This window comes from Orcinus orca, chromosome 19, assembly GCF_937001465.1.
Source record: "Orcinus orca chromosome 19, mOrcOrc1.1, whole genome shotgun sequence".
Classification (NCBI taxonomy): Eukaryota; Metazoa; Chordata; class Mammalia; order Artiodactyla; family Delphinidae; genus Orcinus; species Orcinus orca.
In genome coordinates, this window is record NC_064577.1 from 49,533,871 (window position 1) to 49,553,915 (window position 20,045).

Consider the following 20,045-nt stretch of genomic DNA (forward strand, 5'->3'; position numbering starts at 1 on the left):
TACCTGCCCTCTCTGATCTGATGTATGAAATTTGTACAGAGGTGGAATTGTTTCTGCCATTTTTCACACACAAGTTGGTGCACATTCCTGATATGAATTAATAAGAAATATGCCAAATGTACACAGGGATGGGTCAACATCGCATGCAGCCAACCACGGCCACTGGGAGAAAAGTCAAATATGGGCCCTGGAGCCACAGGCTCACCTGCCCTGGCTGAGTCAAGCACAGAGCTTGGCAAGGGAGTCAGCTCAGCAGAGTCAGGGCTTCCCCTCCAATGCTTTTCACAGGCTCACCTGTGATCCAGGTCCAAGCATGACTGTTGCTGCCATAGGCATTTTTTTCTCTGCAATTTTTTCTTAGTATTTGTTGGTTTGCTTTATGCTGATTACAGAAGTTATAAGAAACAAATAGAAAGGTTTAAAGTAACAGGAGAGTTCCATATAACCCAACTGCCCAGAGGCAACCGTGGTTAATAACATTTTGTCATGACTCTTTTAAAATGTTTTTGTTTGTTTGTTTGTTTTTTGCGGTACGCGGGCCTCTCACTGTTGTGGCCTCTCCGGTTGCGGAGCACAGGCTCCGGACACACAGGCTCAGCGGCCATGGCTCACGGGCCCAGCCACCCCGCGGCATGTGGGATCTTCCCGGACCGGGCCACGAACCCGCATCCCCTGCATCGGCAGGCGGACCCTCAACCACTGCGCCACCAGGGAAGCCCTAAAATGTTTTTTTTTTAATGCTTTCTTTACATTGTTCAGTAATACTAACTGTACAATTTTGTTTTATTTTTTTAAAAATTGAAGTATAGCTCATTTACAATGTTTCAAGTGTACAGCAAAGTGATTCAGTTATATATATATATATATATATGTATATATAAATTTACATATTTTTATATATACATATGTATTCTTTTTCAGATTCTTTTCCATTGTAGGTTATTACAAGATACTGAGTAGAGTTCCCTGTGCTATACAGTAGGTCCTTGTTGTTTATCTATTTTATATATAATAGTGTATGTCTGTTAATCCCAAATAATTTAACATCGTCTCTTATAGAATTTCTCCTGTTATAAGTATCATTTTTCAAGACTACCTAATATTCTACTGCCGCTATGAAGCATAGTTTACTTAACAAACACCCTATTGTAAGGCTGCATTCAAGTAGCAGTGAGCATCTTTATGCATGAAGGCTGTTGGCATCTTAGATTAGGGTTAGGTTGGGTTAGGTTCCTAGAAGTGGCCTTTCATGTTTTTAAAAGGCTCTTTATACATATTGCCAAATCGCCCTTTAGATAGTTTATAACAATAATATTCCCATTAGCAACAGCCTATTTCATTTCATCCTTACCTGTGTTGAGTACGATTCTGTTTATTCATTAAAGAATTTAGGGAACAGAAATGTCCTATCCCCACCCTCTGATGTGGGGAGATCAGGGGATGTGAGGGACCTGACCTCAGAGCTAAGATACCACCTCCCCTGCTCTCCTGGGCCCTCTGCAGTCATCCTCAGAGAAGTGGAGGATACATAGCCAACGTAGATGCTGTAACTCCCTATCAAAGGCTCTGGCTATGTAATGACACAGAACCACTCAGCTTTCACGATGGAGTTGCCCAGACTGGGAGCTGATGTGACTTTTTCCCACCCAGTATCCTCCTCAAGCTGCTTGTCTTCTGGCCTAGAGGTGTCCCTACTCACTTTCTAAGCCTGTCACAGAATCCCACTGCCCCTAAGAAGAGCTGCTCACAGAGCCCTGGGGTAGTCCTCTATGTTGGAGTGGCCCCGTGCAGTTTTACAAAGCACTCTTTCATGTCCTATCTGATCAGATGCTCATGACAGCCCTGGAAGGCAAACATTCATTTCCCTGTTTTATAGGTGTATCATTTTCCTAGGGCTGCCGTAACAAATTACTACAAACTTGGTAACTTAGAACAACAGAAATTTATTCTCTCATATTTCTGGGGGCCAGAAGTTCAAAATCAAGGTGTCAGCATCATCACGCTTCCACCAAAGTCTCCACGAGAGAATCCTTCCTTGCTTTCTTCCAGCCAAGACTCCTTTATAGGGTGGCTGCTTGCTTATGGAACTGGTTCATAGAAAATGAAATCTGGTACCCTTGGATACCCTAGGAACCTCAGACATCATGTCACCATTGCTCTGTTAGTGTATTACTGTTCATTACATTGAAAATATTAGCAAACCCCTTAAATGAGAGTTGCTCATTTATTCTCCATGTGGTAAGTGGGGAAATTAAGACCTAGAGTAACCAGAAAAGTTAATGGGAGAATTCCAATTATAGCCTGGATGTCTGGATTTGTAATCTATATCCTAAGCTTTAAAGTATGAGTTGTGATCATATATTGCAGTTGAAATCGTTATCAAAATGACTATTTTAAATAGCACATAAATTCTTAGTGTCTCAGTTACTGTTGAATTTCTCTTCCCTGTCTCAGGTGCCTTTGACATGCCCCACATGGTAGTCTGTTCATGGACCTCTGATGAACAGTGACTACTTCCTTCCCACTAGTGGCCCCGAGGGCCTGTGAGGACAGATGTGGCATCACCACATCTGGCTCGCCAGCATCTCCTCGCTTGCCACCATTAGCTAAGGGTGTTTCTGTACTTTGCTGGTACCTTTCCTTCTATTGCTAAGTTTACTTCTGAACTGGAATAGTAGATCCTTTAATTACCTAACCGCCAAATCTAAACCCTGCAGCCAAACGGATGACTATGGGACAAACGTGGTACACGGTCACAAGTTTGGTGAGCATTAGATAGTCAGAGTCATAAAGATTGCTGGGGTCTAGGCCTCGTTGCTCTGTACTGCGTCTGTGGATGTGGGTTACGGTTATCTTGGGAACCAACGTAAAGGATTGAGGGGGACAGATGGGGTCCTCATATGCTCTCAGCCTCCCTCTCCCATGTCTGTTAGCCATGACATAGCACATGTTGAGACAGTGAAACATGCCTGTGGCCACATCTAATAACCACAAAGCTAATGTCCTCAGCCTGTGCTGATATGAAGCAACCTGTTCATATAAGCACAGAGAAAGCACCAGTCTCAAGCTCAGTTTGGTGACCTAGTTTGCAGATCAGGTGGGGACACTCTCCAATGGCCGCGCTCATCACGCCTGGGATCATTTCTTAGTTATCGTGGCCATCACTATCATCACAAACTCTCACCCAGGAAGGCTTCTGTCTTGAAGAGCGTTGTTTAATGACAAGTTTTGCTCTTGGTACCTGGCCTCCCTGGTGGCTGGAAATCTGATCAACAGGCTCTCATCAGCATCCAAACCCTGGGCTGAATCGAATGGATGCAAAGCGGAGGCTGAGCCACAATCTCCTAAATAGCGAGGGTGTGATTAGACGCTATCAGCTCAGAGGAACATCCCACCTCCCCCACGCTGCCTCCACCGCTGGGCTTCCCTGCCCCTTGTGCACAAAAGACAGAGCACGTGTGCCGCTCACCTCCCCCTGGAGCTTGCTGGCTCGCCAGCTGTCACGGCATGCCTTTAATGCGTTTGTGAAACCCGAGAACCTGACCCATTTCTCCTCTGGGGAGAGAGTGCAATGCAGGATGCCAAGCTGGGAAGCAGGATTCGGGAAGCTCACCTGTATGAACCTGGCTCTCCGTGTCATCCAAGGCAGATTGTTTGGGTTCTTCCAATTCCCAGAATCTCACCTGTAAAATAAGTCTCCAGGGGGTAGTAGAATGATATTGCAACATTGTTTTCTGCTCACTTACAATTTGTCTCCTTCCTCTTATTTAATTTTAGCTCCGTTTTCTGCTTTCCTCCATCTCCGCCTCCCAGCCCTGGCCCTAGATGTTTAGTCTCTGGGGCAATGCACCCAAAGGGTACTGACTCCAGAGTGACTGTCAGATTTCTCAGATGTTCATAATCAGTCAATAAACATGTTTGGAGCAGGCACAATGCACAAAGTCCGGTACTTATTACAGACTTACGGCTTGTGGAGGAATCCATGCCCTAAAGCAGCTTCTAAACTAGGTTGAAGAGCAGATCATGAGAATCATAGAAGGCAGTGTGGGGAGAACACCAGGACACTGATCTCACTAACCTGGGATCTGAGGACGGGCTTCGGAGGCATCCCTCAACACCCTGAAACTGTTCGTATCATTTCATGTTTGCCAATACACATTTTGGGGGTAAGTTTATAACTTTCACCAGCTTCATCCCAAGAGGTGAAGAACTTCGCGTACAGTCAGACTTTGTAGAAGAGTGCTCATGATAACTTAGATTATCATTATAACAAGGTTTTGTTGAGCCAATGAGACCTGAACTGAATCTTAGAAAATATATTCAGAGAATAGTGGGGTGGCAGGCAGCCCTGAAGGAAGGGGTCCCCAGGGAGCATCATGGGAAGACTGTCACACTTAGGACCGGTGACCTTAAGTTGTCTCACGTCCCTCAGTCTCAGAAAAATGCAGATCTGTAAAATGGTGACCATTGCTGCTTCCCAGAGTTTTGTGGACCTTAAGCTTTTTTTTTTTCTTTCTCACTTTGTATTCCCATCCCTCCGCACGGGGCCTGACTCATATCACAGTGGACACTAATCCATATTTGATGAATGTGTGAGTTAACCGAAATCATAAACGTGAGAGGGCTTGGTAAACAGCAGAGCACTGCTTCAGCTAAAGATCTTTGTTGCTAAGTACATATACTTTGTGCTTTGCAAGCAGCCTGCACTAAGTGTCTTCTCCCCCTTGAAACTGACCCTTTCCCCCGTAATGGGGCTCAAAGGGCCAGCCCATCTGATGGAGTGTCTCTAGGCTGGCCAGATGAATGATAGCGGTGCCGATCACGCTGACAAGATGCGTAGTTGCCTAAGAGCCCAGAGGTGACCTCGCTCTCCGAGGGCTTAGCCTCTAACCCCAGCCCCTGCTGGCACACGCACACACCTGCAGCCCTTTTCTCCCTCCAAGACGAGGAGACCCCGTGAGCGCCTTTGCTGCCCTCATCTGCACTGGCAGGGGTGGAAGGATGGGCAGGAAGGGGGGCATCGCTGGGCCTCTGCTGGGACTCCCTCTAGCACTGTAAGCAGGACCACTGATTGCGTGCTCTCTGTGACCTCTCAGGCCTGTCGAAATGATCAAATGCTCCTTTGCTGAGCACTTTCTCTATCCCCAGCCTCGTACTCACAGCTTCCTCGCAGTGCCCGTGCTAAGAGAGAACAGATTAGATCTTCTATCAATTTTTCTTTTCTCCTGTGTGCCATCCGAAAGGATGACTCATCGGCATTACCAGGATACTCCAAGAAACTTGGGCTGGTTGGGTGTGGGAAAGATTTTTAAAAGGCTGTGGTTGAAGGTGACAGGAGTTCTCAGAGCAAGTTAGGAAAGATAGAGGTGATTTCTCCCCATAACAGTTCTCCAGATGCAGCTGATAGAATGATCTCCAGGATGAGAGTTAGGAGCTTGTGTTCCAGATCTGTCACTTGGAGACTTTGAGCAAGCCACTGAAACTCTCTGAGCTTCCAGCTCCTCTCCCATAAATTGGAGTGGTACCCATCTTGCCTTTCAGGATCACTGTGATAGTCAACATTTATGATGACGCTTCAAGTGGTATAAAGTTGTACATATTTGTTATTATTAACATATACACGAGCATTACCCCTTACGTGCAGAGCACTCACTATATGCTATTTATCTAATGCAAACCCCATAACACCCCTATAAGATTGTACTGTTTTTCCATTTTTATGGATGAGGAATCAGAGGCTCAGAAAGGTAAAGGGCTTGCCCAGAGCTATACGCATACAAGTAATATGTGTTAGAGCCTGTGTTTCTGTTTCCATTCTCCACTATAACACTAGCTCATGATCCTTTTCTCCTGTATACTGTCACTCTGTCCCTTACAATATTACATACTCCTCTGGCCTTTACCCTCTCTCATGGACCGGGCCTCTTACCTGCACGCTTCTTGCCATAACATCTTGCTGGATTGTTTCGTTTTCTTCCTGCTTTGGCTTCTGATACACCTCTTGGCCCTGCTGTCAGCTTACCTGCCCTGACCTCTAAACACAGTACGTACAATCCTTGACTGAGCGCCTTTCTAGAGGCAGGCACCCTGCTCCTGTGAAGTGAGATCATTCTCTTCCCTTCCCCAGGCTCTGGGACATCTCTGTCCATAAAAAAAAATAAAATAAAAAGTTACCGCCCCGGCCCTGAGTGCACAGGGTGGAGGAGTGCCCGCATTTTATTGTTGATCTCCTGTTCTGGAAATTACTAAGCATAGACTTCCCAGGCAGACCCCAGGCAGACCCGGAACGCTGGTGCTGTAGCTCTTGATCTTGTCAACTAAGAGTGGGGTGGCGCTAGAGGAGAACTCAGACTCCCGGCAGGAACCTCGCTTAATCTCTTCCCTCCTTTGAGACAGGGCAAAGGGTTACCAGCTGTACTTCAGAGATGGAAAAAGGAGATGGAGGGACTTGCCTCACATCACTTAGTGAGTGGGCACTGGAATCCATATTTGATGAATGTGTGAGTTCAACGGTCCACTGTGTGTCTTCATTCCTTGTGTGTCCTTGGGGACTGGGCACCTTTGAGTCGTGGCTGATGCCGGTTGAGTGTGGGCTCTAGGGCAACACTGGCACAGCCCGGGCCCTTAGAGGGCTGACACTCAGAGCACCTCTCCCCCACTGCCCAGCGCCTGGCTCCCCAGACCCACCGCCTGACCCTACCTGATGGAGAGAGAAGGTGGTATAGGGCAGCTCCCCGTCCCTGAGTCCCACCTGACAGGCTGATCCCCAGCAACGCACTCCCAAGGTGGGCCTCTTCTTGGGGAGATGCATTTATAGACGCTGCCCATTACCCCGGCACCAGGAATCTACCCTCCAGTTAGGCAAGAGATAAATCAAAGCCAAACTTGGCTGATGACATCCAGGAACCAGGAGTGACCCTTGCCACACATAGAAATCCCAGCGGGCTGGCCAGGGGCCCTTGTCTGGTCAGGAGAGCTCAGGATTATCTGGCCCTCTTTGCTGATGTATGGAGTCACCGACTGTCGGAGTGTTTACGAACGGTTATCACCTCAGTGCTTTGGCCATTATCAGAGGCAGGGCCGCCTGCCGGGGCTGGGGCTCGCACCCTCTCTATTACCACCTGTCATTGGCAGAGAGTGTGCCCTGACGCTGCTCAGTCCTGACCGCCGAGGGAAGATAGTTTCTGACGGCTGATCAAAGAGGAGAAGCAAGACCTGATAAAAAGAGTGTGTGGTGGTGTTCTTTTAACTTTGGGAAACATCGGCATTTGCATTTTTTCCCCATCTTCCTGGTGCTGGCAGGAACCAAGCCCAATAAATGCAGTGGATTCAGTTACCTAATCGCTGGGGAAATGGTATGTGCTTAAAGCAACAGAGCATGACTATAATCTCCTTCCAAGAGAGAGTGGATGAAATAAGCTTTCACAGAAGACTTGCTGTATAATAAAGGAGAATAATTTAAATTTAGCCTTTGAAGTGATCTTGCATGTAAAATCTAATCTTGGCATTCAGCAGAGCACCGTGTACTTTTTGGAATTGGGAAGCAGCTTCAGATCGAGGAAAGGTCTTTGCTGAAGATGCTATCACCCAAGTCTCGTGCTGCCGTCCTGAAAATGGTGCCCCAGTGGTGCACATGTCCTGGGGCAGCTGGGGGACTGTATGCAGTGGAGTAGAATGAGTTCTAGACTGAGCCGTCGGAAGATCTGAGTTCTTGAACCAAGCCTGCCACAAACTTGCCGTTGGATCTTGGGACATAACCTTTCTGAGGACATTTGATATAGGTGATAGGATATAGTGACTTAGAATGCTTTTTTTTTTTTTTTTTTAGACTGCTTTTTTAAAAAAAAATTTAAGCTATGTAACCCCTTTTAAAAATGAATCTTTAGGGCTTCCCTGGTGGCACAGTGGTTGAGGGTCCACCTGCCGATGCAGGGGACACGGGTTCGTGCCCCGGTCCAGGAAGATCCCACATGCCACGGAGCGGCTGGGCCCATGAGCCATGGCCGCTGAGCCTGCGCGTCCGGAGCCTGTGCTCCGCAACAGGAGAGGCCACAACAGTGAGAGGCCCGCGTACCGCAAAAAAAAAAAAAAAGAATCTTTAGGCGAAGCCCTATTGCCTCAAACAGAGAAAAGTGGGGAGGGCAGTTTGCTTGAACCTGGGAAAGAAGTTTCCTACCCTTGACCTAGATCTTGAAGCAGTCCCTGAAGACTTCAGAGAACCCTGTAGGTCCTCAGAAAACAGTTCGGGGGAGTTCCCTGGCGGCCCAGTGGTTAGGACTCTGTGCTTTCACTGCTGAGGGCCCAGTTTCAATCCCTGGTGGGGGAACAAGGATCCTACAAGCCATGCAACAATAACAGAAAAAGAAAACAGTTCAAAAACCACTAGCCCAACGCCGCAGAGGTCTACACGCTCTGATCTGGTGGCATGAGCGGTCTCATTCTGCCCTGCACATCCGTGTTTCGTGGCGTTCCCTCCTTCATCCGTCCTGTGGAAGGGCTAAAATGGACGCTGGGCAGGGAGGGGAGTTGGCGGTGAGCAGACATAGAGAACGGCCCGCTCTCTGCAAGGTGACTCAGCGTCAGGTGTCCCTTGTGCGCTGCAGGTACCTTCGACCGGAGCGTGACCCTGCTGGAGGTGTGTGGGAGCTGGCCGGAGGGCTTCGGGCTGCGGCACATGGCCTCCATGGAGCACACGGAGGAGGGCCTGCGGGAGCGGCTGGCCGATGCCATGGCCGAGTCACCGAGCCGGGACGTGGTGGGATCCGGAACAGGTAAAGGCGGCCTCACACTCCTAGCCTGGCTTGGTTGTGAATAGCTCCTGTGGGTATGGAGCTTCTCTGGTGGGAGAGAGGGTGTGTGTTTTAACCATTTGTTTCTTTAGTTAGTACTCTGATTGCCATCCATTTTGGAAGCTTCTGATATTGGGAAACCCCGTGCAGAGGGGGGTTCCCAGGGAACCGACCCCTCCTACATGGACTAATGCGTACGAACACGCTGTGGTTACACAATTGTATTGTATAGGTGGCTCCCAGAAGGACACCTTCTCCAGGGGAAGGGACAGCCTTGGTGTCCCTAAGGTTTCAGCAGCCCTTGAGCACTGAACACTGAGGCAGCACACCTTCTTCTGCCCTGCTGCAGGCTTTATAGATTGGAGAGTATCAGTGGGCCCTGCCAGCCGGGGAGGGAGCAAGGATGCAGCAGGCAAGGCTGGTGTGATCCCCCAGACAGCTTTTTCTCACGCTGCCTTTTGCCTCTGTACTCTTGTCTCTGAGACAGTGCAGCAACTGGGGCCTGGGGTAGCTTCTCACATCCATAGAGCAGAGACATCCTTAGATGATGGGTAAGCCCTGCCCCGGGCAAGCAGGTGTACACACACACACACACACACACACACTGGTATGCACTTAGGAAAGCCCACAACCCTTCCATCTTTGCAGAATTACAGTACAGCCTGCCTCTCCTTTTTTCTTTTTTTTTTTTCTGCCTCTCCTTTTTTCTAAAGTACCCCTTCCTTCTAGACATCTGTGCTGTTAGTGCCAGCTCTAGCCCGGCTTTTATCCCTGAGGAAGACCGCCCCACAGGCCTCTTGCCAGTGTTCTGAGGTCAACAGGAACTTTGTTCGGGGATGGAGCAAATCCTGGCTGCAGGCCTTCTCACTCTTGCTTGCCTGAGTCCCCTCTTGCTTGCCTGAGTCCCCTAATAAGCCTGTTATTCCTTACCATGAACTGCTCCATCCACGTGCCTACCTGAAGAGGGGATTCCAGGGAGGAGAAACTTACAACCCTGGGGCAGGAATCAGGACAAGCAAGATCGAGAGTCAAAGCATTTTTGGGGAAAAAAAAAGGGCTTCCCTGGTGGCGCCGTGGTTGAGAGTCCGCCTGCCGATGCAGGGGACACGGGTTCGTGCCCCGGTCTGGGAAGATCCCACATGCCGCGGAGCGGCTGGGCCCGTGAGCCATGGCCGCTGAGCCTGCGCGTCTGGAGCCTGTGCTCCGCGACGGGAGAGGCCGCAGCAGTGAGAGGCCCGCGTACTGCAAAAAAAAAAAAAAAAAGCATTTTTGGCAGGGCTCAAAATGCCTGACATTATTACACAGTCCCAATTTGCTGCAGATCCTCCAGGTCGTTTAGATATTTGGGTTTAGCAGTTAACCCTTTCCCTCTCTTCTTTCCCATCCCATTCAGTTCCTCTGTTCCTACACTAACAGGATAGAGATGCATTGTCCTCATCTCTTTCTCCACAGCACTAGCTTCATGCCTGCCCATAGCTCTCGTGTGATAATTGGCAAATGAACAGAATAGATGCAAGAGAGGGAGTTGGCTAGAGATGGAGAGGTGCTTTATCTGGCCACAGGAGACAGCCATCTCTGAGGACCAGGCCCCCTCCATGCCCCCTTCTTCCCTGGAAAGGAAGACGTGCACCATGGAAGCTGCAACAAGCCATGTCCCACCCCCTCGACTCCCACAAGCACAGACATGGGCACGCCACCTCTCCACCCCCATTGTAAAGCCATCCAACTAGTGAATGGCAGGTCATCATGCCATTGTTCTCCCACCTGGATCCGGAGATGAGAAGCAGCTCTGCCATTTACAGGGGCTCTAACCCCATTTTGCTTGGAGGCTGGCCGAAGGGAGAAAATCTTTTCCCTTTCTGAACCTTGCTCGTAGCACAGCTTTCCCTTACATCTCTGGGCCCTGGCCAGCCCCAGCTCACACAAACCAGAGCCGGTGGCACCAGACACACTCCCAAGGAGCCACCCTTCCAGGGACCAGAGCAGCTCTGGGTCAGCTCTCCTCCCCAGCCGCCTTTCTCAGAAGCCGCTTAGAGCACCTCCGTGTCGTCCAGCAACAGATTGGAAGGCGCATTCAGGCAGAGTTGGGGAACTTCAGCCTGGCACAGACCATTAGTAACCTGAGCGAAGCTGGCAGCCATTCATCTGCCAGACAGCTGAAGGATTCGGGAGAGTCTTTGTGGCCTTAAGCAGGTTCATGAAATTAAAAAAAAAAAAGAGAGAGAGAGGAAATTAAAACTGCATGACCCATAGGTCAGAAAATAGGAGATGCCCTTTTTGAGCAGAGGGATTTCATTTTCCTCCCCAAACTGTCACCAAATGGGATTCATTTGGTTTCCTTTGACCAAATTAAATCTATCAGTCTGTATGTGTGCACACATATATATGTTTTTGTTGTTGTTTTTAAACTCTGCCTCGATTTTAAAGGCCAATAAGTTAAGCAGATATCATGGAAGTTAACCTGTTCCCCCCTGCCTTTGTTGAGAATCAGTTTTCGCATTTTGCAGCTCCAGATAAAGTATCAGCCTGGTCGTGCAGCCCAGGGCCTTGAAAGGGCAGCCTGACACACCCACACCAGAGTCAGCGTGCTGCCCAGAGATAGCCAGGCAACGTGGGTGAGAATTTCCAGCAAGTCACCCTTTGCTCAGAGCAGCCTGCCAGTCCCGCTCTTGCTTTCCACAAACTGCTCCTCTAGGTGCTCATGGGATAGGGTGACCCAAGCATGTGCCTCTGTTGGTTCCTCCGAGGCACCAGAGATGATCAGTTTCTGTAATGCTTGCAGCAGGCTCTTTGTTTAGTGTAGTACCCGGGATGGGTGCTCCATGACCCCTGACACCAAAGCCCATTGTATCCATGCTTCACTATTATACAGGTTTACCTAGTGATATGCCGGTAAATGTTTAACAACCAGCTCTCCAAAGGGAAGCAGAAAAGCCCTGATTTATAGCAGTTGGGCATTGCCATAGGACAGAACCTCCCATTATGGCCAGTTTCAAGCTATCAGCATGATGTCAGTCAACCTAGCAGAATTCCTGAAAATGTAGCAGTCAGCCAGCCCCAGCACCCCACCGGTAAGCTGTACCACAGTGCAAAACAACTCTCCCCCAAAGTAAAGCAAAACCTTTCAAAACCTTACTATTCGCAGAGTGGTCTGTGAACCAGCAACACTGTCTGTATCCAGGAGCTGATTAAACATGCAGAATCTCAGGCCCCATCCAGCCCTACTGAATCAGCACCTGCGTTTTGACAAGATCTCTATGCACATTAAAGTTTGAGAAGGCCCGTTTTAAAACGTAGTTGACCTGTGAGGCGGACATTAGCTCTGTCCTCCAGGATGGCTGTGACCAGTTACTCTAATTGGATCAAAATTAAATTTGAAAGTCCAGCTAAAAAATATCTGACTGCATTGCTTTCTTTCTAATATCCTCACACCTCTTGCCCCTGTTACCTTTCCACTGTCCCCAGTCAAGAAAACAAAATCCAGGTCAAGTCAACTCTGCTCGTACACTTAGGTTGCTGAAGAAAAATCATAAGTTGTTCAGATCGGTACCTCTACAAACATACGGCCTCTACTGTCCAGTGAGCCCTGGCAGTCCTCCTGCATTTTCCCAGTGCCCCCTTTTCCGATTCTCAGTTTGCACTCATCTTTTGCAGCAGATCCCAGTGCCTAGAACAGTGTCTGACACATAGGGGGTGTGCAGTAACTACTGGGTGAATGGATTGTACATTTAACCTAGGTGTTAGCAGCTCTGCTGCAGCCCCTGCTTTACTGCTGTGGCTTCTGGCCCGTTTTCATTCTCTTAGAGATTCCCCAGATCTCTGGTCCTCTAAGAGTTTGTATTTTATTATTTTTTTCCATATTATTGCTGTTTATTTGGTATGAATCAGTCTGCGCTTTATTCGGTATGGGACCTGTGCTCTGTCCACCCGGCATCTTGAAATCAGTCTCTTTCCTTCTTCATGGACGCTATGTCAAACTTCCCGTTCCCCTCAAATCTCTTACCCCACCAGCTTGTCTCTCACCCTCAGAAAATGCTGGTCACCATTTGAGCAATCCCTTGGCCTCCTGCACCCAGACCCTAAACGTCCCTGCAGCAACGTCCCCTCCCCTGCTGTCCAGAGGAGGAGCAGTTCCTACCCCCAGCCTGCCCGGCCACAATACCCAGAGTCACCACCGAATGTCCATTTTGCCCCAGCGCTGGCCCGGTGAGCCAGGCCCTGTGATCTCGGAGTGATTTCCCTGTAGTTCCCGTTTCACCACACTCTCATGGTTTTTCTTCTGCCTCTGCTACTTCTCTGTCCTTTCCCTGGGCTTGCTTTCTCTGTCGGCCTTCAGTGTATTTCTCCAGGCCCTTTCTTAGCCCTCTTTCCTCTCCCTCAGTGCGAACAGGGCCATCCCCTCTGCTTCCGCGGCCTCAGTTACTACCCATAAACCGATGATTTCCAAAGATTCTCCAAGTTGGCTTCCTCTCCTGATCTCCAGACCAGTCACCTGTCGATGTTTCCACATGTCCAAAAACTGAACTCCTCTCCCGCCAGCTCTGTCCTTCTCCCGGATTCACCCCATCTCATCACGTACAAAGCCCTTCATGACCAGCCACTGCCCTGTCTGCGGACTCCTCTCTCACTGCTCTGGGCGAGCTCCAGCCGAGCTGAAGTCCCCGGAGGGTCCCTAAGCACACGTGTTCCCTCTGCCTGCTGGGCCTCTGCACAAACTTCTCCTTCTTCCGGGAATGCTGTCTCCTACAGCCCCTCCTCTCTCAGCCCCTCAAAATAACATGACTAATACCTGCTTAGTAGACATGCCTTTCAATATTGCCTTTTCTAGAAAAATAGGATTTTTTTCGATAAGCAAAACATTTACTTATTCCAGTTGTTTTGTGTCTAAGTAAAGGTATAACCTAAAACCAAAAAAATTTTCATAAACACCTGGACACATATTAAGTTTATTTTCACTTTAACTCTTTCAATCACTATTTAGCTAAACCTTGTCTTTCTTTTTTTGGCTTTCTCCCACATCCAATAGCAAAAGCCCTAGGCCTAGTTCACAGGTCCTGAGCAGCTGTTTAAAGTATTGACACATCTCTGTTGCAGGCAGCCTCCCTTTGCTGCTGTTGACTCGTAAGAGCTCACTAAGTCAGCAGTCAAGGTCAAGGGGGACTGACTCTTCCCCATGACTGTGGCTTCCATCAGTCCTGGGAATGCTGTTTCATTCTCCTTTATGATCACAGCACTAAGGGTAGGAAAGAGGCTCATCCTTTTCTGTCTAGAGTCTCTTTAACAGATTCTGTCCTAGTCCAGAAGCAGCTACTCTTGGGGATCACACTGGGGGCTCAATCTTTACCTCTTACCTTCCATGAGAAATACATTTACTTCCTTGCTCAAATATATAAAACTTTCAGAAAACAATAGTATAGGCAGTACACTCTAGTACTATTTTATTTCTTTTTTTTTTAAATTGGGGTATAGTTGCTGTGCAATGCTGTGTTCGTTTCTGCTGCACAATGATGTGAATCAGCTGTCTACATTTTTTTTAAATGCAGTCATGACTCACTAAACTGACTTTACAATACATCAATGAATTGTGACCTACAGTTTGGAAAGCAGTGCTCCAGTTTACTCTGCTAAATCCTCTGAGTTTTCCTGTGTGTATAGTAATTACTCAGCAGAAAAGGCTGTGAGATTCTTTTCAGCGAAAGGTCTTCCAAAGATTTCTGTCAGAAACTACTTTTACTTTTTGAAAGGGCTGTACCTTTTTTCCTCCTTAATATGGAAAGCACATTTTGAACAGTAGACACAGCTTTTAAATGGTCATAGGAAGGGTTCAATAAGTGAATTAACAAATATCCATTAACAAAGTCCATTGACCACCTACGTTTTGCAAAAAGATGAACTAAAAGCACTATTTTTGTGTGTGCGTGCTAATATCTTTCATTTCAGGACTGTGAGAATTAAGATCTCGATAAATGTTAGCTATTGTTCCTGAAGTTGACCAGATGGGCACCCCAAAACAAATAACCCAGTATGTTGGACCATGTTGGACCCTCTATCCTACCTCTAGGATTAGCTCTTCCAATGGGCCTTGGAACTCCTGCTTGCCTCATTGCTGAGGGCTGGGAACATTTTCGTGCTAAGGCTGCGTTTCCAGTAGGACCCGTGTCAGCCCCCTTCCATCTCAGGGTGCCACATGATCACGTGACAGTAATTGCAGGCATGGGGCAGTGAATTAATTCTCTTACCTTTTAGACGTCCCTGCTCTCAGGCAAGCACTATCATGGAAGCAACTTAGCCAGTCCCTTAGGTACTTTCCTCTGCTTCACCTAGTCGGGCCCTGGATTTTCTCGCCTTCTTCAGTGCTTTCAGGGGCTCCTGTCAGCCACCTCCTCAGTAGGCCCTCACCTTCTCTCCGGGGCCGCTGCAGGCAGGCGGGCTCTCTGGAGGTACCCCTGGGCACGGTGCTGGCCCTCCAGGGAATAAAGCTTTCCCTCTCTCAGCTCACTTTCTTCCTCTCTAAGTCCAAGGGAGAGGGAAGACAGGAGGTGCAGGAAATGTTGGCCTCCTGTTCCCGTGATGTCCTGGCCGCTGTTCCCTGTGCCGAGCGCTTTGGTTGCCTTGTTTCCTCCTCTCCTTTGTCCTCACGGCCGCCACCTCCCAAACGGCTTCTACGCCTCCGATTCCATGCTAACCGTGTGAGCATCCTACAGTTGTCACACCACCGCCGGGTAGACGTTCCTCTCTGCGATGTACAAAGGAGGAAAAATTAAAGCTTTGAAGTGAAATCATAACTAAAACATGTGGGATTAAAAGGAGATATCCAGGGCTTCCCTGGTAGCGCAGTGGTTAAGAATCCTCCTGGCAGTGTAGGGGACACGGGTTCAAGCCCTGGTCCAGGAAGATCCCACGTGCCGCGGAGCAACTAATAAGCCCGTGCGCCACAACTACTGAGCCTGCACTCTAGAGCCCGCGAGCCACAACTACTGAGCCCGTGAGCCACAACTACTGAGCCCGCATGCCTAGAGCCCGTGCTCCGCAACAAGAGAAGCCACCACAATGAGAAGCCTGCGCACCACAACGAAGAGTAGCCCCCCACTCGCCGCAACTAAAGAAAGCCTGCGTGCAGCAACGAAGACCCAACACAGCCAAAAATAAAACAAATTTATAAAAAAAACAAAAAAAGGAGATTTCCAGGAAGAATTTCCAGTTCTTAAGATCCTGTCACCTGGTCCGAGGGGTTTATCAATCACTCCTACATATTATTCCCGAGAAGGGAGACCCAGAAAAGGAAGGCATCCTTACTGTCAGGGCCTCCTCTGCCTGTCCTGTTTCCCTCTTCACAAGAGCCCAGGGCCCACACATGACAGCCTGGGCTCCTTGCTGTGATATTTCAAGTCTCTTACAGGCCTTCCTCACCTTCCTTTCCAGCCTGCTCCCCCACACCCCTTCCACAGTCGCCCCTTATTCATATTCCATGCAGACACCCTCACCCATCACCCCCAGCACGTGGCACTGCTGACCTGGCTCTGTTCAGGGGCCTGCTGCCCTCACCCACTGCCCGGTCACCTTTTTAGACCAAGCTCAAATCCCACGTTGTCTGAAGCTTTCTCTGAATTTCTGCATCGCCTACTCACTTGACACTTGGCCCTGGGCAGGTAGTACATGTCGCCGTTTCCACTAACTAGCAATGGCGGATTCCCTTCTCCATCCCACTGGGGCAAGGCTCAACTCTGGTGGTCTGTTCAGCCCCTCCGTCAGCCATACTGTGTGTCTTAGCCCAACTCCGGTTCCTCGGACTGAGTCCGATTCCTCTTTGTTACCTCTAACCACCAGCCTTTCCCTGCCCAGCATCTAGCCCTGGGACAAGAGCCAAGCTGAGCCCCAGTTAATGTTTGCTGAATGACTGGATGGGTTTTCGTGGCTCCTGAGAGGTAAATGAAAGCCAATCAGAGCAATGGAAAGAAGGATTGTGTTTAAAAGACACACTTGTCAGTTTCTGGCCAGTTCTAGATAGTTAGTTTCTGCCTCCTCCATCCCTCTCTCCTTTTCCCCTAAGGCCGCTGGAAGCCCCAGGCAAAGGCAGAGCTGTAATGGAAGTTTAGGGCTGAGAAGCTCCTCTGCACATTTCTCAGTTGCCCAAAGTCTTCTTTGAATTCTTTAACCAAAGCACACTGATTCCTGTCCAAAAGGAGGAAGTGCCCATGTGACCTCATCAGTGAATCTTCAGAGTCCCCTTTCCAGGTGTTGCCCCACATGGGCAGGGATTCCTGTGGAAAACGGACAGGCTTGGACAAGGGGTGGAGAAGGGCCGTTGGACCCCCAGATAAGGGGCCTTCTCTGAAGACATGAACATGGGTAAATGGTTAACGAACGGGAGGATTTCTCTCCGTTCCTCCTCTTCTGCCAGAGAATTCACCTTTAACCATTGACCTTTCTGCGAGGTGTGAGATCTGAACAAAGTTGAACACAGTCATGGATGGTTAAATACCCAGCTTTCCCTTCTGCCCCTGCCTCTGCCCCTCTGCTGCCTCAGAAGGTGGCCTGAGGTATTTCGACCACCATCTGCCCCCACCCCAGGCGGGATGGCTGGTGACAGAGGAAAGACAAACAGACACACAGAAAATGAAAGTTGGAAGTGGCCTTCTGACCCTTTAGGAGTCCAGAGCCTGGGCTCTTGAAGCAAAAGAGTCCTGGACGAAGGAAGCCAAGCCGTGCCCATCAGATTGAATTTACAGAGGGAGGCGTTTCCGAGTACCCACCCCAGAGTCAGCTGTCTAACCTCTGACATTTGGTGATTGCTTCCTGCCCACTTCTCTTTGAACCCCACCCCTGCCCCCAGGGACCTGCAGGCCCACCACAGAAAGCATTTTTAAATGTCCTGGTAGAATCTCCCGGCACCAGGCTTCCCAGACCTACGCCGATTCCCCCCACATATGTTTTATTTAGTGTAGCCCGATAGCTTGCAGTCGCACCCCTCTGTGTGCTTAATTGAGTTTGGGGAGAATTGACATCCAGTTGCTTCATTTGTTCAGGATGATTTTTTCCCTTCTGTGCCTGCCCGCCCCACCCCCGCCAGGTTGGGGCCAGGGGGCTCATTTTTCTGGCCGGTTCCCATCATCTCCAGTTGGCCAGGACCAGCTTGCCATCTCCACTTTGATGTATGTGACTGGTGTTGGCCTTAGGGGTGGGTTGTGGGGAGGAGCAGGTGGGCCGAGCCTACCAGACCCCCCCCCGCCCCTGCTTCCATCCGGGCATGGGCCTGGGTCCTTTGGTTTCATACTTTATCCCTCCCCGAGCCACTGGGAGCTGAATCTAAGCATATGGTTCATGCGTTTAAGCACATCTCCATGAGCCTTCTCTGAGCAGCCCAGCAGCACTGCCAAGCAGCTTGGAACTTAAGGCCTGGTTTCCACATTCATAGAACCCGAGAGGGAGGAAGAAAACCTGAGGGGCTGCGGTGCCAGTGGTAACTCCACATCCTTCTCTGCTCCCATTCCCTTGTAAGGGCGAAGGCAGGACTGGGAGAAGGAACAGAGGGAAGGACAGACGAGTTCAGGCTGGCAAGAAATAGATAAAACCCTGCCTGACTGGCATGGACATATATACACTACCAAACATAAAATAGATAGCTAGTGGGAAGCAGCCGCATAGCACAGGGAGATCAGCTGGGTGCTTTGTGACCACCTAGAGGGGTGGGATAGGGAGGGTGGGAGCGAGAGAGATGCAAGAGGGAAGAGATGTGGGGGCGTATGTATATGTATAGCTGATTCACTTTGTTATAAAGGAGAAACTAGCACACCATTGTGGAGCAATTATACTCCAATAAAGATGTAAAAAAAAAAAAAAACAAAACCCTGCCTGTGCTGTGCCTCGGAACAGACCACTAGCACTCCCTGCAAAGCGCTCAGTGGTCAAACCAGATTTTCGTATCTACTCCCTTTGATCTTGTCACCGCTGCTCTCTGAAGGGTCCATGTTGTGATCCTCTTTAAAGAAATATTTTATTTTCAATACGGACACAGCCCTTGACATAGCAGCAAAAACCATCACCCCTGAGAGGCACATGGCTGTGAAGTGTGTTGGTATGTAACTTCCTGTCTTTGCCTACGTGCAGGGCTTCATCCACTGCTCTTTTGGTCCCTCAAGAGGCCCCCCGCCCCTGCCCCGGTGCTCAGGCTTCGGGAGGCATTGGGGTGAGGGCGAGAGGTCGGCTCAGACAGGAGGTACCTTCTGGCGACGGACTGGTTTGGGGTGGGGAGTAGCTGCCGTGCTTCCCCCAACAAGAGTTTCTTTGAGAACCTCACTCCCTGCCCCCCACTTTTAAGATGGAAGTCAAATTTTCGGATTCTGCTGTGCAGAGCAGAGAGGTCACTAGGCTCTAATGCATTTACCATTGACTGCCCCTCTTGTAGTGCGTCTATTAGTGAGTAATTTGATTTGTACCTATTCATTTGCAGTCCCTGCAGGAGCCTGGAGCTGGCCCCTAGTATAATTGGTGCTGTCTCTATTTTTACATCATTAGATTAGCCCCGACTCCTGGCCACTTGTTGTCTGCGCTTGTCTGTCCATTTATACAACCTAATGTAACACAAAATTCATTACTGATCACATTACTTTCAACTCTGAAGCCAGCCTTGTGATAAACATTTGGTTAACCCCTTCCTGCCCACAGGGGGGCTGACAGAACAAATGCACTCCCACTCGACGGGCAAATCAATATTGTAATACAGCAAAGTGGAATTGCATTTCTAGATTTGTTATTTCTCCTGGAGGAGCAAATGGAAAGGCTCGTCTGAGCGAGCTGAATTGAATAATGAATAGCGGCCCGGCACCAGCAGCCAGTCTGTGGACAGAGCACAAAGGCAGCATCCGCCTCTGTGTGTCCGCCCAGCTTTTTCATCTGGACGGGCGGCACCGCAGCAATTAATCGAAACTCGTGACTACGGGGTCAAGATCATAGGCTGGGGACCCTAACAGAGGCAGCAGAGACCTTGACCCCATCACCACTGTCCTAGCTAAGCTTGGCCTAGGACAACTGAACTAAGAACTAGGTTCATTTCCTTAAAACCTTCACTGATACGAAGGCACCAGCCCTATGGCCTTGGCAGTAATGCCACCAAGCAATTAAATCCATTACTAAACTAAAGTTTACCATTTGGAAACAAAAATACAAAATGTTTCCTATTTAGAGGCAGGTCAGCAGTGTTGGGATTGCTGTGAGCTGTGCCCATCTCCAGGGTGAGCACTCTTTGGTGTGGAAGTG

General features: G+C 49.2%; 1 protein-coding gene across 7 annotated transcripts in view; it reads left to right on the forward strand.

Annotated features, from left to right (window-relative positions):
- Positions 1-20,045, forward strand: part of BCAS3 (BCAS3 microtubule associated cell migration factor) — a 575,920-nt gene that overhangs the window by 544,418 nt on the left and 11,457 nt on the right. For 5 of the 7 annotated variants that reach the window (XM_049701669.1, XM_049701668.1, XM_033431617.2 and 2 more), the window contains one exon: positions 8,604-8,771. In XM_049701669.1, the coding sequence (XP_049557626.1) occupies positions 8,604-8,771 (168 nt within the window). Of the gene's footprint in view, positions 1-8,583; positions 8,772-11,934; positions 12,048-20,045 lie in introns of those variants that run through there. The other 2 variants (XM_049701671.1, XM_049701672.1) reach the window with 2 other exon arrangements.